At 45.5% G+C, this 14,631-nt stretch overlaps 1 protein-coding gene across 1 annotated transcript in view; it reads left to right on the top strand.

Annotated features, from left to right (window-relative positions):
* Positions 1-13,318, top strand: part of PNPLA1 (patatin like domain 1, omega-hydroxyceramide transacylase) — a gene marked incomplete at its 5' end in the record, with an annotated part of 41,853 nt that extends 28,535 nt beyond the window's left edge. The window contains 5 exons of the mRNA XM_084257558.1: positions 5,760-6,344; positions 8,392-8,470; positions 9,506-9,631; positions 12,312-12,417; positions 13,142-13,318. Of these exons, the coding sequence (XP_084113684.1) occupies positions 5,760-6,344; positions 8,392-8,470; positions 9,506-9,631; positions 12,312-12,417; positions 13,142-13,192 (947 nt within the window). The 3' untranslated portion in view covers positions 13,193-13,318. The remainder of the gene's footprint in view (positions 1-5,759; positions 6,345-8,391; positions 8,471-9,505; positions 9,632-12,311; positions 12,418-13,141) is intronic.
* Positions 13,319-14,631: the final 1,313 nt, after the last annotated feature.

Genomic DNA, 14,631 nt, shown 5'->3' with positions numbered 1-14,631 from the left:
CACCTCGCTCTCTTCCATTCGATTCTCTTTCCAATAAGCCATATTGTGACTGTAGGGCTAGGATGAGTGGTTTATACTCTGAGTCTGGGTAAACCATACTGAACAAGAATGAGGGAGAGGTGTCCTGGTGCTCGGCGGGCCTGGGAAGTTGTGGCCCCACACTGCGCAGACTCTGTGCGTCTCCAGGCCGGGATGGAAAGGCAGAGGCCAAGGACATGTATCCCACACACAGAGTCACCTAACTCCGTGAAGGTCAAGGCCAACATCTTCATTAAAAGAGAAGAAAAACACTCTTCCACCTGGGGAAGTAATTCCTTAGAATTTATTTCCACAAAAAGGAAGTCCTGGATCAAAGGGCACTTTCGTAAATGCATATCCTGTGTTTATTTCCTTGCCGCCATATGGTCTTTGTACCTGTCCTCTGGGGCAGTTGTGAAATATTCCATCAGAGTCGTATCGAAAGCTCTGGTCCCTCCTTTGAGTTTCCACATGTTCACTATTCTAAGCCTTCTGAGTGGATGTTTTGTGTATGCAGTTCAAAAAATAATTCAGGAGTGAGACTAGGGGGTTGAAAGAGGTTTTTCCTAGGATATGTTCACTTTTTTTTTTCCTCCAAAATTGCTTCCTGCTTTCTCAATTGTCCCCTGTCCTGATTCTTACTTTCTCCCGGGTCCTTTTTCCCAGTAAGAGGGGTGCAGAGCCGGAGCACCGGAGAGAGAGAACTTGGGCACCAGAGGCAATAATCCCAGGTCAAGGTCCCCCTCCTGCCGCCTCCCCACGCCCAGGCTGTGTACAGTGGGAAAATACTTCCCTTCTCTGAATCTTGGTTTCCTGATCTGCAAAGAGGATTTAAATGCTGATTCCTGACCACTATAACCATGTGATCTCAGACGGTAACCTCCAGGGCCTCAGTTTTCTCATCTGTAAAAGGGGGCTGGTCATAGAAGCGACCTCGGTGTTTGCTTGTGAGGACTAAAGGAGCATGGCCGCATAGAATCCTAGCCCAGTGCTCAGCCCACTAGCAGCTGTTCCAGGGAGGCCGAGTGCTGTGTCCGGGCAGTGGTCAACCCATCCCACTGCCTCCTCTCACTTGGCCACTGCAGCACAGACTCCTGCTCCCCTAACTCTCCTCGGACTGCTCCCCCATCCTCCACATTTACTCAGCTGTGAAAACTGAGTCCAGCTGCCCCAAAGGCTGACTGCCTAGGGGTGTCAGTGGGGCATGATCAGGTCTCACCTACAAAGCCCTGGAAACAGCAGTCACTGGCTGGGACCAGGGGTTCTTTCCACCATCAGTCGGGGAGCCCCTGCACCCTTTCCCAAGTGATGGTGTAGGCTGGGGACTTAGGGCTTGGAGGATTCCCTGGTTTTCATCTCAGATCTTGGCACAGACACCAACTGGCTACCCTAGGAGGATCTACCACACATGGTTACAGTCCAGCTACCTGGCTCCCTCCAAACCTGTTTCTTCCCTAGAACTTTTCTCCTCCTGGGGGCACACTCTGGGAGAGTTGCAAAGTGGGTTGTTAAGTCTCTCTCGTCTTTCCCATTTCTTAGTAGCCCCTCTTCCACACACTGGGAGGAACCCAGAGCCTTCTCCCTCCCACTCACCCCTGCCCCTCTCCCCAAGTTGGTGTGAATATTTTCACAGGCATGAACGGCAGGTATAAATGGCAGTCTTAAACCAAAGGGTCACCCTAGCAGCAACATAACAGGTATCCACTCAAGAACTGGGGCTGTGTCTAGAGAATGGCAAGGTTTCTCAGTGGGCCTAGAGTCACTCCAGGTAGGAACAAACAGCTCATAAGCAAGGAAAAGCCTGGTGCTGGCTACCAGCTGCTTTTGCTTTCTCTTCCACCTGGCCAGGATGCAAGGCCTTCTCAGTGCAGGTTTCCGCTGCCCCACCTAAGTCCTCTTGGGTTTGGCAGGGCTGGAGTTTTCTCCTGGAATGAGTTGCAAGCAGGAGGTTCTGACACATCCTGAGAAATCGTGCTTGGTGCCCAGAATCACACTCAATGCCCACCTGTCATTTGGGAACAGAAAACAGGAGTCAACTCCAGCTTGCTTTCTGGCTGGGATCAGGCCCAGCAGGAAGTCGCACCCACAGGGTGTCACCCTCAGTTCCTCAACTCATATCCTGGCATCCTCTCACCTCCCTCTGAAGAGCTCTCATCCACCTAATTATTCCTGCTGCCAGGCGAGCCAACCTCTCCACCCCTGGCCTCCCAGCAGCAGCCTCCTACCAAAGGGAAGGGCACTGCGTGCGGGTGTGCTTGAAAATCCGCATTCCCCACACAGGCTGTGCACGTGGGTGTTGCGTGAGGCTGCAACTCAGAGGATGCCACATGCACAACGTTCATCTGGGAGCTGGAAGGGATTATGCTAAGGGAAATAAGTCAGAAGGAAAAAGAAATATCAATGGTTTCACTTACAGGTGGAAAATAGAGAAACCGAACAAAGGGTCAGGGAACAAACAAAACTTGTAAGCTAACCATAGATCTGAGGCATACAGCAGGGGAGGGCGGGATGATTGTTCTGAGATTCACCCATGGTTTGCATGGTATAAATCGTTCATTCCTGTGTACAGCCCATCCCATTGTGTGAATATACCACAGTTCATTTATCCATCCACCTGTCAATAGACATTAGGGGGTATCCAGTTTGGGGCTAGTATAAATAAAGCTGCTGTGTACACTTCCTCATGGGTCTATATATGGACAGATGTGTTCATTCTTTCCTTTTTTGCATAGAAGAACTGGGGTATAGGTCAGAGGTATGGGGGGTAAGAGGATTCACCAAACACAGTGTGGGAAGCAGAGCAAGTGGGTCTACTGAAATACACTGCTGAGGGGAGCAGCGGGAGAGACAGGTGAGTTCTGCTGCGCCATGTGGGTCAGCTCCCTGTCTGGGATGGAACTCAGGTCATAATAGTGATAGCACTGAGACTTAACCCCTAAGCCACCAGGGAGGCCCTGTGCTCATTCTTTTGGCAAATACCTGGGAGTAGAAGGACCAGATCATATGCTAGAAGCCTGTTTTGTAGATATGTAAATATTAACCTATAGCCACATATATAATTTAAATTATGTATAATTACATATGATTATATATAGATAGACACAAAATTTATTATACATAAATTATATAAATATATATAATTTATATGGTATATAGGAAATTGTGGTAAGAACATATAGCATAAAATGTACCATCTTAACCATCTTAAGTGTGCAGTTCAGTCATGTTACATATATTCACATATATTTCTGTGACCAATCTCCAGAACTACTTCATCTCAAAAAACTGAAACTCTGTACCTATTGATCAATAACCCCTATTTCTCCCACTCCCACCCCCCCCCCCCGTAACTACCATTCTGCTTTCTATTTCTATGAGGTTAACCATTTTAGATACCCCACATAAGTGAATCACAGCAATTTTGGACTGGTTTATTTCACTTTGCATAATATCCTCACAGCACATTCATGTTGTGGCATGGACAGCATGCTACATGCTTAGAAAGCATGTCCTTTCTAAGGCTGAATAATATTCCATCATGTGTCTTAACCACATTTTCTTTATCCATTCATTCACCAATGTACATTTGGGCTGCTCCTACCTCTTGGCTATTGTGACTGATGCTGCAGTGAATGTGTGTGCAAGTATCTCTTCAAGATCCTATTATCAATTCTAGATACATGCAGACTAAGATATGCCCAGCATTTATGTTTCACTTTTTAAGAAACTGTTGGGTTGTTTTCCAAAGTGGATGCACCATTTTACATTCTCTGCAGCAGTGTGTGGGAATTCCAGTTTCTCCAGGTTGTCACCAACAATTGGTATAATCAATCTTTCTAATTTCAGCCTTTCTGATCAGTGTGTGGTATCTATTGTGGTTTTAATTTGCATTTTCTTTAGTGACTAGTGGTGCTAAGCATCTTTTCATCTGCTTATTTGCCATCCATATATCTTCTTTGATAAAGTGTCTGTTGGATTCTTTTGAACATTTCATGCCCCCCCACCACCTGCAACCTTCAATAAGCTTTATTCTTTACAATAGTTCTAGGTTTACCAGGAAAAAAAAAAAAAGTGAAAATAGTATGGACAAAAGCACCAAAGGGAAGTTCTTGGAACTGAATATACAGACTTACCTTTCTCTGACCTCTTCCTTCTTATCAGACTAAAGGAAGCATTCATCTTCCTGCATAAAGCTTACGCCTCACCTCTGTGGAGGGCCCATCCCATTTTAGGGCTTTTCAAATATCCATTATTCCCCCTCTCTCTTATAACCAACTTCCACCTCTCAACTGGATCCTTACAAGACACTTCTCAGTCTACTGCTGGGTGCTCTCTCCTCACTCAATCCTGGCTCCTTCCTCTTCACACTCTGCGTCTCTTCCCTAGGCGGTCTCCTCCATGGCCACCCCAGCTTCAGCTTCCACCCCTAGGTGGGTCTCCCAAAGACGCATCTCCAACCCTCATCTCTTCTCTGAGATCCAAAGTCATGTATTCACTTGCCCCTGTCATCTCTCCTGGGTCTTCACAACAAGTCCCCAAACAAACTCATAACCTGTGCTCTCTTCCATGGTTATAGTCTCTGCAAACAGTACCAATCTTTATCCGATTGTATAAGCTCCAACCCTTTCTTCCCCTTCTTAATCCATCATAATTCTAAATTATTTTATCTCCTAAACAGAATCTTCTTTCTCCTTCCAGTGCCAGCAGCAAACACTTCTTGCAGCTCCCTCTGTCCTCTATGCCGTTCTCACTGAGTCCCCAAACAGCAGCCTCAGTGGTCTTGTCAAAGTCAGAGCTGGAGCCAGGCTAGCATCTCCCTGCCTATAAGGCTTCATGGTCTCCATGGAAATTAAGAACCTGGAGGCTGCCTACTACCACCCCTTGTGTAATCTGGCCCTTAGGCCTCCTCAGCCCTTCTCCCACCTGTGCCCCCACCCCTCCTCCAGTCACACTGACCGTTCAGGTCCTGAGCTTCCTCAAGCTCCCTTGAACTTTGCATGCTGTTCCCACTGCCTAAAATGCTTTTCCCCACGGCACCCTGACCTCCCTGGAGAACTCTGTCTTCAGATCTCAGCTCACATGTCACTCCCTCAGGGACGCTCTCCCAACTAAACCCTCCCTGCTTCTCTCTGTCTTTTTTTTTTTTAAAGATTTATTTATTTATTTATTTACACAAGAACTGGGGTACAGGCCAGGTGCGTGGGAGCGTGAGAGGCTTTACCAGAGACAGAGTGGGGAACAGAACAGGCAGACTGACGAAACACTGCTGAGGGGAGCAGCGGGCACGACAAGAGAGGTCTGCCATGCCATGTGGGATTCTCACCAACTGGCCGGCCGGATTGAACTGGCGCTGCAGAGGCTGCGGACAGCTTCACAGCGTGGCGCTCAACCGCCTGAGCCACCTGTCTTCCCTTGTGCTTGTCTTGGTTAAAACTTGAGATTTGGGTGGTCAGTGCTGCCCCACACTAGACCATAAACTCAAGAGACCAGGAGCATTCACACTTGCTTTTGTCCCCCTGGCATAGAGCCTGGCACATAGAGTTGCTCAGTGAATATCCATTGAAAAGTGAAGCAACATGCAATCAAATACTCAATAGAGACACACCTAAGTACAGAAAAGGCATTGAAAAGTACGAATCTTGTTTATGAAAATAATTTGAGAAATCATTTTTTGCAAATTTCTTGCAGATGCCAAGGATTAATAATGCCACCTATTGACCCCATGCTGTTATTTTCCCTAGATGCTGCTTACCTTAACTCTCCCTCCAAGAGAGTGATTTTCCCCCGGGTAGAAGTGTACTGCCAGATAGAACTCGCCCTTGGTAGTGAATGCCCAGAAAACAGTCAGTCCAGGCTCCAAGCAGGGCAGGATGATATGGAAGAATCCACACAACTTCATACACAGTGCACTCCCAAAGGGGAAGGAAGTGGTGGCCATGGTCCCTCCGTGTCCCCACCTGTGCAGACAGCTGAGTCCACATGTGAGTGGCCTGTGGAGCCACCAGTTTCACCACCTGTCTCCTCACTCTCCGCTGCCTTGCCACTGGCCTCATCTCCAGCACATTCACCATCTGACTTGCCACCTGTATCACTGCCAGCTGTGCCCATACTACCCAGCTCACCCCCTGGGCTATCCCCTGCGTCACCAAAGCATCAAGTACAACCACCTGGCTCATCACCCAGATCCCCACCCTTGAAGTCATCTATGTCATCCAGGCCATCCATGGGGTCTTCACTTGTGGGGGACCCTCAGATATCACCCCGATGTTCTGCAGCATCACCTGCAACACCGCCTGTGGAGGAACTGGGCCCAGAACAACCCCAAGGTATGAACCCTCTGGCTTCTCATGGCCTTCTCATGTTTGGAGCTTCTCAGCAAGTGCACATTAGCACCGTGGCAGATGACCGTTTCTTTAGAGATGAAGGTTGTGAAGTGAAGGTGGTAGTTTCTAAGTGACAAGGCTCTGCCTGTTATGAAGACAGGTCACCACACGGGGGCAGTGTGCTCGACATCTGTTCAGGTCTTCAGGTCAGTGATTCTCAAAATTTGGTCCCTGCCTGGAAACAGCAGCATCTCCTCAGAACTTGTTAGAAATGAAAATTTTCAGACCCTACCTCAGATCGACTTAATCACAAACTCTGGGGGTGGGACCCAGTGTCTGTCTTTTTTACTAGCCCACTAGGTGATTCTTTAACCCGCTAACACTTAAGAACTGCCATTGTAGTAAATTTTTATTGTGAAAGCCTCCGAGACAGGACAGTGTCTCTCAAAGACTGGCCTGTGGTCCGAATGACAATCCCGGAATGTTAGGTACCAGTTCATGATGAAACAGCGCAGAGACCCAGAGTATGCACAGATAGAAATGTCTATAGCAAGAAGAGATTATTGTGTCATCCAAGAAGCTTGGTCAAATTCCTACTAATTCATTTATATTGTATTTCACAAAAGTGCTACTTCTTTATGTAACTAGTCCTTATTATAAATAAGATTTTTAAGAACTGATTCCTTGCTACAGACAGTTCAAGAAGCACTTCTCTAGGGGCTGCCAAGATGAACAATTTTCAATTCCTTACTCTCAGGAAATGAAGGGATGGCATGACTACCAACCTCAAAAATACAAAGAGAATCTTTAAGTAGATATAAATCACATAAACAGAGAGTTGAGGGTATTCATAGAGAACGCGATCTCTTCTCTTGGGGGGAATAAAGAAGGCATTTTGGACAGATGAGTCCATCAGTCACACTCCCACAGTTACTGTGATAAGCAGTAGCACAGAGGAGCAGATCTGCCCCGCGTTGGGGGTAGCCCTTTATCTGTTATAGGCTTGATTCTTTTCATCACAGTGAGACAAAATATCGGGATATTTAAAGTCAGAGAATAGGTCAAAGTGATTCACATTCTCTCTTATTTTCTGTTAAATGAAAAGCGCATGTTTTATGTAACTCACAACTGTGCCCAAGGGCATCCATTGTCAGGGGCCTGAGTAATCCTGGCCCCGAGCTAGTATTCCTCACTCACCTTGGGGGTGGCTAGAGGGTACAGAGAGTACAGAGGGTCCCATGGTTCTCACTGGAGGCCAGTTTTACCCCGAAGACATTTGGCAATTCCAGAGACATTTTCAGTTGTCGCCTGGTGGGTAATACTAAGTGGGCAGGGGACCGGGGATGCTAACGTCCTACAATGCATGACCCACACAGCAAAGTGTTTTCTGTCCTTAAAGTAAGTAGTGCTGAGGCTGCCTCAGCAGTGACATCCTTGGCTGTCTGTGGGAGCTGGAGTGTGGAACCTCCCCAGGGGTTACTGTTATTAATCATTTCATCGTGGCCATATTGTCATCGTGAGGGTTGTTGCAAAAGTCCTAGGAAAAGCCAAAAAGTTGGGAAAGTCAAGCATAGCTGACAGACAGAGGAATCTCAATATATTCTATATTACTTTTATTGGCATGTATTATAGTATTATGTGTTAATTTTCATGTATATCCCCATACTTACCAAAACATGAAAAGAGCTGATTTAAGATCAGTGGGCATGAAACTATTAATATTTTCTACGCCAATAAATAAGAAAATAGCATTACATAAAGCAGGTGACAGCCTCTGTGGGGGATTTCTTGGAAATTTTCCCTAACGCACTGCTTTTGGTTGATAATTTTGATATCACATCCAAGGTCAGCAGCCCTCCTTCCAAGGATGCCCTGGATCTTGGTCAAATCCAACTATATGAGTCTTGACCTAAATATGAGAATTTGAATCTAAGAGAATTCTTTGCTGTTTCTAAACCTTTTCATTTATTTCCTATGGATATTTCAAAAATGACTAAGTTCTCCTCCACCTTTATCACTCACGTTGCTATATTTTTACTTTGCCCTATAGCTCCCCTAGACTCCTCAAACCCAGAATGCGCTGTGCCTCTGGTTAATGCGAAGGAAACCACCAGCAAGTCTCATGCAATGTAAGTTTCTACTTAACTGATAACTTGTTCTTTCTTCTGGTGGGGTCAGCTAAGTGATAGTTTCCATCTCATTAGCTGTCCTAAAAGCATTGAGATACTTTTTAGTTTGCATGATTATAGTCCACCCCTTTTCACTTCACAATCCAGTCCCTTCTCTCTCATGGGGAGCAATGTGTGGGAAATGAACCTATTCATGCTACCAATGTCATTCCCTTAGGCTCCCTGCTGTGCACACGGGGCTGTGCTCCTCGGGGTGCAACAGAGCACATGCACCCCCTCCTGTCTCTTACTCTCTGGTGGTGTCTCAGTGCAGGAGGGCTAGCCTTTGGTAACTCCTGCATGGTATGAATTGAGGGACTATCAAAGACCTCCCTTACTCCAAATTATTTTCTGTCACCATGATAAAGGGGCTAATATTCTTATGTTATAGAGTATCCCCCCTAAACATTTTTATTATAATATACACCAACTATCTGGTTTGTGTAACATATATCCATTATTATCTTTGAAGTAATTATGAAAGGGCCTTTATTTTTAAGTCTCCTGGGCACCATATTGCTCAGACCACCTTGCTGGCTGGGTTAGCCAGTAGAAGGCACCCATAGGGACCAGGCTTCTTTATGGTCACAACTGCAGGTGTCAGAAGAGCATGGTCTGGACCACTCTTACTTTTGGTGTCGCAGTCCACATAATATCAAAAATACTAAAATATGCCTGCTTCTCACATTAAGTATAATTTTAGCTATAGTTATAAGACATTTTTAAAAGAGTTTGCACAAATTTAATAATTTTGTGCTTGCACAAAAATGATATGCTTGGTCAAGTGATTTACACTTTATTGCATTGGCATATAGCTGTATAAAGGTTTGAGTTTCAGTTGACTAGTTGCTTGATTTTACTTAAATAAATATACATTGCTGGGGAATTCTGTTGTTCCACTAGGGTTGAGGATCGGGCATTGGCGTTATCTACCTTCCAAGCTGGAGCAGGGAACACACAGGGCACTAACAAACTACTTATTCTACCTTTCTCCAGGGAAAGCCCTTCTGAAGACTCCAATTGGATGAAAAGAATATTCAAGAAGAACAAACAAAAGACAAGTGGTACCCGAAAAGGTTTCCTGAGACATCCACCATCCAAAAAACAAAGCTGCAAAGCACAGTGAGCATGACTAATATTTCTCAACTTCCAAGGGCAAAGCAGTTTGGAGAATAGTCTACAGGAGATATCAAGAGTAGAGGGGGGGTCAGGAGAAGTGAGTGTTAGGAGCTTTCTGGTTCTGGGAATGCTACCTGGAAGCCAGGCCCTAATTAGGATTCCTTGAATCCAGGGCCAGGCCTCTCCCCATGCATCAGAGCAGTGGGAAAGATGAAGTCCGGCCAGAGCTACCTTGGTTGAAAAATTGCTAGGAGTTAAGATGTTTTATAAAGAAGTAGCTGTGATAAAAACAAAAAACAACTTTCATAAATTGCAGGAAACTTGTCCATGGTCACATACCTTGTCTGTGTCTTTATAGAACAGATTAGGAAACTACTTGGAGGCAATTTACCAATTAATAACCTTAAGCAATTCCATGCGAATTCACTGCTTTGAACTTCAAAAACCATGGCAGGGGTGGAAAAGACAAACTCAAAAATGTTAGATTGAGAAGAAGGAACAATCCAGGAAGATAAGACAGCTTTCATTTCCTCTCATACTGCAATCAAGAGAGACACTGTCACATCCATGAACTAGCCCTGCATAAACTCTTGGTCTCCCTTGCCTTTGGGTTATTATGGAATCTTCCCTTGTTCAAACATGAGTGTAGTAAGAGCGAAAATGTTCACAGCATTTATGTTCCAGACACTATGGAGCAGAGAGGTTGAGTTACTTGTCCAAAGTCACTCAGTTGAAACCCGCACTCTCATGTTCATAACAGCACTATTTACAATAACCAAGATAAGCAAACAACTTATGTGCCCCAAGCAGATGACCGATCAAGAAGATGTGGTATACAGATGGTCTCACTCATAGCAGGAATTTAGAAAACCTAAATAAGGGACCAGGAAAAAGACAAATTAATACAAAGTAAAAATCAAAATCAACAAGCAACTATGGACCAGAGACACCCTGCAGAGGGGAGAGGAAGGATTAGGGTCAAAATAAGGGGGGGTGCAATTGCATGGGGAATATAACCAAAATGAAAATGCATATATTGTGCAAAAATGAAAAATGATGTAAGAATTATATAAAATAAAATATTTTTTCAAAAAAGAAGATGTGGTATAGATACACAATGGACTACCATTCAGCAATCAAAAAACACCAAGTCCTACCAGCTAGAAGGGATTGTGTAAGCGAAATAAGTCAGAAGGATAAAGATAAATACTATATGGTATCCCTTGTAGGTGGGATATAGAGAAAACAAACAAAGGGCCAGATAAAGTCAAACTTTTTTTTTTTTGCCAAAAAAAAATTATGTTTATTTTGGTTAACTTTGAAAAACTGAGCAATAAATTTAAAAGAAGAAAATAAATGTTCCCTACTATCTTGCAATATTTTAGTAGTTTGATATTTAGTAGATTTACAGTTAAAGAAAAATTGCAATGACTGTACAGAGAGTTCCCATATACTTCATACCCAGTTTCCCCTATAATTAACATATTATACCACTATGGGTCATTGGTTACAAGTAATGAACCTGTGACAATAGATTATTATTATCTAAAGTCCATATTTCATTCATATGTATGAAAGATAAAGTCAAACTTAAAAACTAACCCTTGGAAGCTGACTATAGAACTGAGGCACCCAGAGGGGGAGGGGAGCAAGAAGGGTGAAAGCAAAGTGGGCGGGAGCACAATAGGCTGCGGTGGTGGACTCTGGGTGCCTGGGTGGGGTGTGCACTGTGGTAACATCACTTGACAGGGGAGCACCCTAAACTTCCCAAACTACAAACAATGATGTAAATCAATATTACCGCAATTAAAAAAAAAAAAAAAGAAAGGAAAGAAAGGAAAACAAAATCACTCAGTTGGTAGCTGGCAAAACCAGGATCTGAATCCAGGTTCTGTCATGACTGTCTTGCTGTTGACCACTAGGTGATACAGTCTCCTGGGGTAAAAGGGGCGTTGATGAAAGAGTCAGAGGTCACAAGGTCAAGTCCTGATTTCTCCCTCAGGGCAAGGAGTGGGCTGGGGTGCACTGGAGACATGACAGGGGTAAGGCAGGCTGGTTTGGTTGCCATGGCAATGAGCTTGGGTTTCTTCAGTGCTGAGATGTCTTCACAGGATAGGTTGGTTGGTTGACTGACTCATTGATTCATTTAGTAGGAAGCTGGGTTTATTGGTTGTCACAGCCAGAAGAACACACAGGGAAACAGGGAGTGTTACAGGAAAAAAGAGTTGGAAAGAACCTATCAGGGGATTTGCATTCTGATTTGGGGGAGGGTCCCCAGGAAGGAGGTGCCCACTGTAGATTGGAAGCTGCTAGAAAGTTGCAGGGGAGTTCTGTGATTGAGTATTTGGGGAGTAGTACAGTGACCTTGTTTTTGTCTGTGATTAGGGAAATTAAGAAGTGGACTTGTTTTGTCGCGTTTTTATCACGGTCTCAGAGTAACTACATCACCGGGTTTAAACAACAGAATGACACCGTCAAATCTGATGGTAATCCAAGAATGTGCAAGTCCACATTCCAGCCTTTCTCCAACCTGGGCTTCGAGGTGTCTCCCTCTTGTTTCCCAGAAAGGACAAGTGACTTGCCAGGGTCACACAGCAGGTGGAAGAGGGTTTGGGACTCAGGTCTGTCACCCTCTTTTTGCCTCATTTTCCTTACATGAGCTTCCTTGATTTCTCACCCCCAGGTCTGTTCCCTGCTCACTGGATTTCTCTCTGCTCTCCAATTCTGAGAGAGTTTGGGTGACCTACAGGCCTCATCCCAGCCGGATCCAGGAATACAGCTGCCCTGAGGTGTGAAAGTCCCCCAGAAGTCCTTGGAGGATGGACATTACCTGTCCAGTCCCGTGATCCCCAAGCCCCAGCTTTTTGCCCCTCTTCCTGTCAAGGCGAACACTATATAAAAGCAAAAAATATAGCCTCTTATGCACTGAGCCCCTTCCTGGAGAGTTTGACCATGAGTTGCTGCAAAATTGTTATAAAATACTGATTGTGCTATCACAATTGACTTCTAATAGCTAGAAAACTGTATGAGAAATACACAAAGCTACAAAGTGTCATGAATAACACAAAGAAAACTACAAATAACATATGACATGTATCTGTGTCACTCTGTGAAGAACATACAGCTTTGTGCTGGAGTGCGGTCTTGCACAGTGTGCAGCCTGCACAGCTGTACTTGGCACTCAGGCAGCCACCCCACCCCTACCCTTTTCTGGAAAGCCACACTGTACTTTTTGTAAACTGAGTAGTGTTTCAAACATTCTTTTCTCAACTCCTGCTTTGCAAAACTGAGAATTCCATTTGCAGAGCAGCAAAAGATCCTTGTAAAATAAAACAAATCTCCAACCGGCTTTTGGTATACATTGAGATTTCTAATTTTCATGCAGTGATACCTGGCTACTTGCTCAGGGCTTCCCAAGGCATGTGAAGCTGCGAGGGATGTTCTCTGTGGAAATACAGGGAGTAACATCCTAGATGGGACTTAAAAATGATAAATCTGTGTCCTTTTTTGTAGGAAGCTGTGAGCCAAGAAAGAAAACCCGAACTGGAGCGAGAAAGAACATGAAGACCCGAGGGCTGAGACTTGTCCCACATCTCCAATGCCTTCCCCTCACGTTAGGCTTTCCGGGAGCAGGCGTGACAATCACAGACACCAAGCCTGTTGGTGTAGAAGGTCCTACTTTCCCAGGCGAGCACCTCCCTGTCTAAATATCCTCTCAGCTTCCCTGCGGTCCTTCCAGCCTTTCTGCTACCCTGCTCTGGACAGATGGACGGACAGACACCACCACACTGAAGAGCACTGGCACAGCCTCTTTCTGGCTGCTTTCCTCCTGCCTGGGCCTGAGTTTGCTTCTTTGAGATGAATCAGATCAACCCTGGTTCTCCTGAGCCTAGTTCACAGGCCAAAATTCTTGGGGGTCAGGCAGGACTGAGCCACGGACACACTTTCCTGTTACCTGAGGTGTCAAAATACCAAATTCTCCATCTGTTTTGATTTTAATTCTCACAGTGGACTCAGGGTTTGACCTGGAGCCCCTGGCCTCTGCTCCAACCACTCAATGGGGTCTCTGACGGAGCTGGTCTGGCACACGGCCTGCAGCAGGGCCTTTAAAGCAAGCAGGGAAGATGTGATAACCTGGTGTGGCTATGTTGAGTGGTCCTCCCTGGGCCTCCCCAGGCCTAGGATGGTTGTGGAGGAAATGGGAGGCCCAATGTCCCTACCCATCTCTCTCCCACCCCGAATGAGGGCAGACTGTTATTCACATTTCAGTGAAAATGTTCCTCCTTCAGGAAACTTCAGCTTTAATTTTTCCAACCTGTCCAGAAAAAAACTAATAATCTTTAGCCCCATTGCTTCCCAGAGAGCAAATGGCCTCCTGCCTGTTAGGTCTCAGAAGGAAGCCAGGCCTGCCCACAGGCCATGGATGCATTTGTTTAATATCCTGGGATGCAAATCCCAGAAGACTGGGTGGAAGAAGAGTATGAACTGGACTGGGGCCCCTTGGAGGGTGGGACTGTGGCAAGAAGCCTCCACTTAGCAGGACCACATCAGGGAGCACAAGTCCACATCAGCCCCCTTTAGGAGGTTCTGTCTAGAAGAACCTAAGTGTGTCTTGAGGGGGCGGGGAAGAACCAGAGTCTCGGGTGTCCTTGCACTCTCTGCTGACTCTGATTCTGTGGTCCAGACCAGTCATGGGAGGTGCCATAGGCATTACGTAATGGGGAGATCCCTGGGGTGCCCATCCGCCCTGACTGAGGTCTGCCTTGGGCTTCCGTTCAGGATAGTCCTGCTGTTCACATGTGACTCTGTGCTCAGCGTCCCTGAGAACCAGGGGAGAGAGGGTTTCAATTTTGTGCAACTGGGACGCTTACCCCCCAGTGTGCAAACGCGAAGTGAAAGTGGTAACTGTTGTTTTCATTCAAAGTCTGTATTTAGAGCTCAAATGCTCATGTGTCACAGTTATGTTATTAAATCGCCTTGTAATAGTTTCCTTTATTTCACTT

The sequence above is a fragment of the Talpa europaea genome (assembly GCF_964194135.1).
Source record: "Talpa europaea genome assembly, chromosome: 2".
Lineage (NCBI taxonomy): Eukaryota > Metazoa > Chordata > Mammalia > Eulipotyphla > Talpidae > Talpa > Talpa europaea.
Note: the sequence above shows the minus strand (reverse complement) of the source record. Positions and strands in the feature narration are given on the sequence as shown.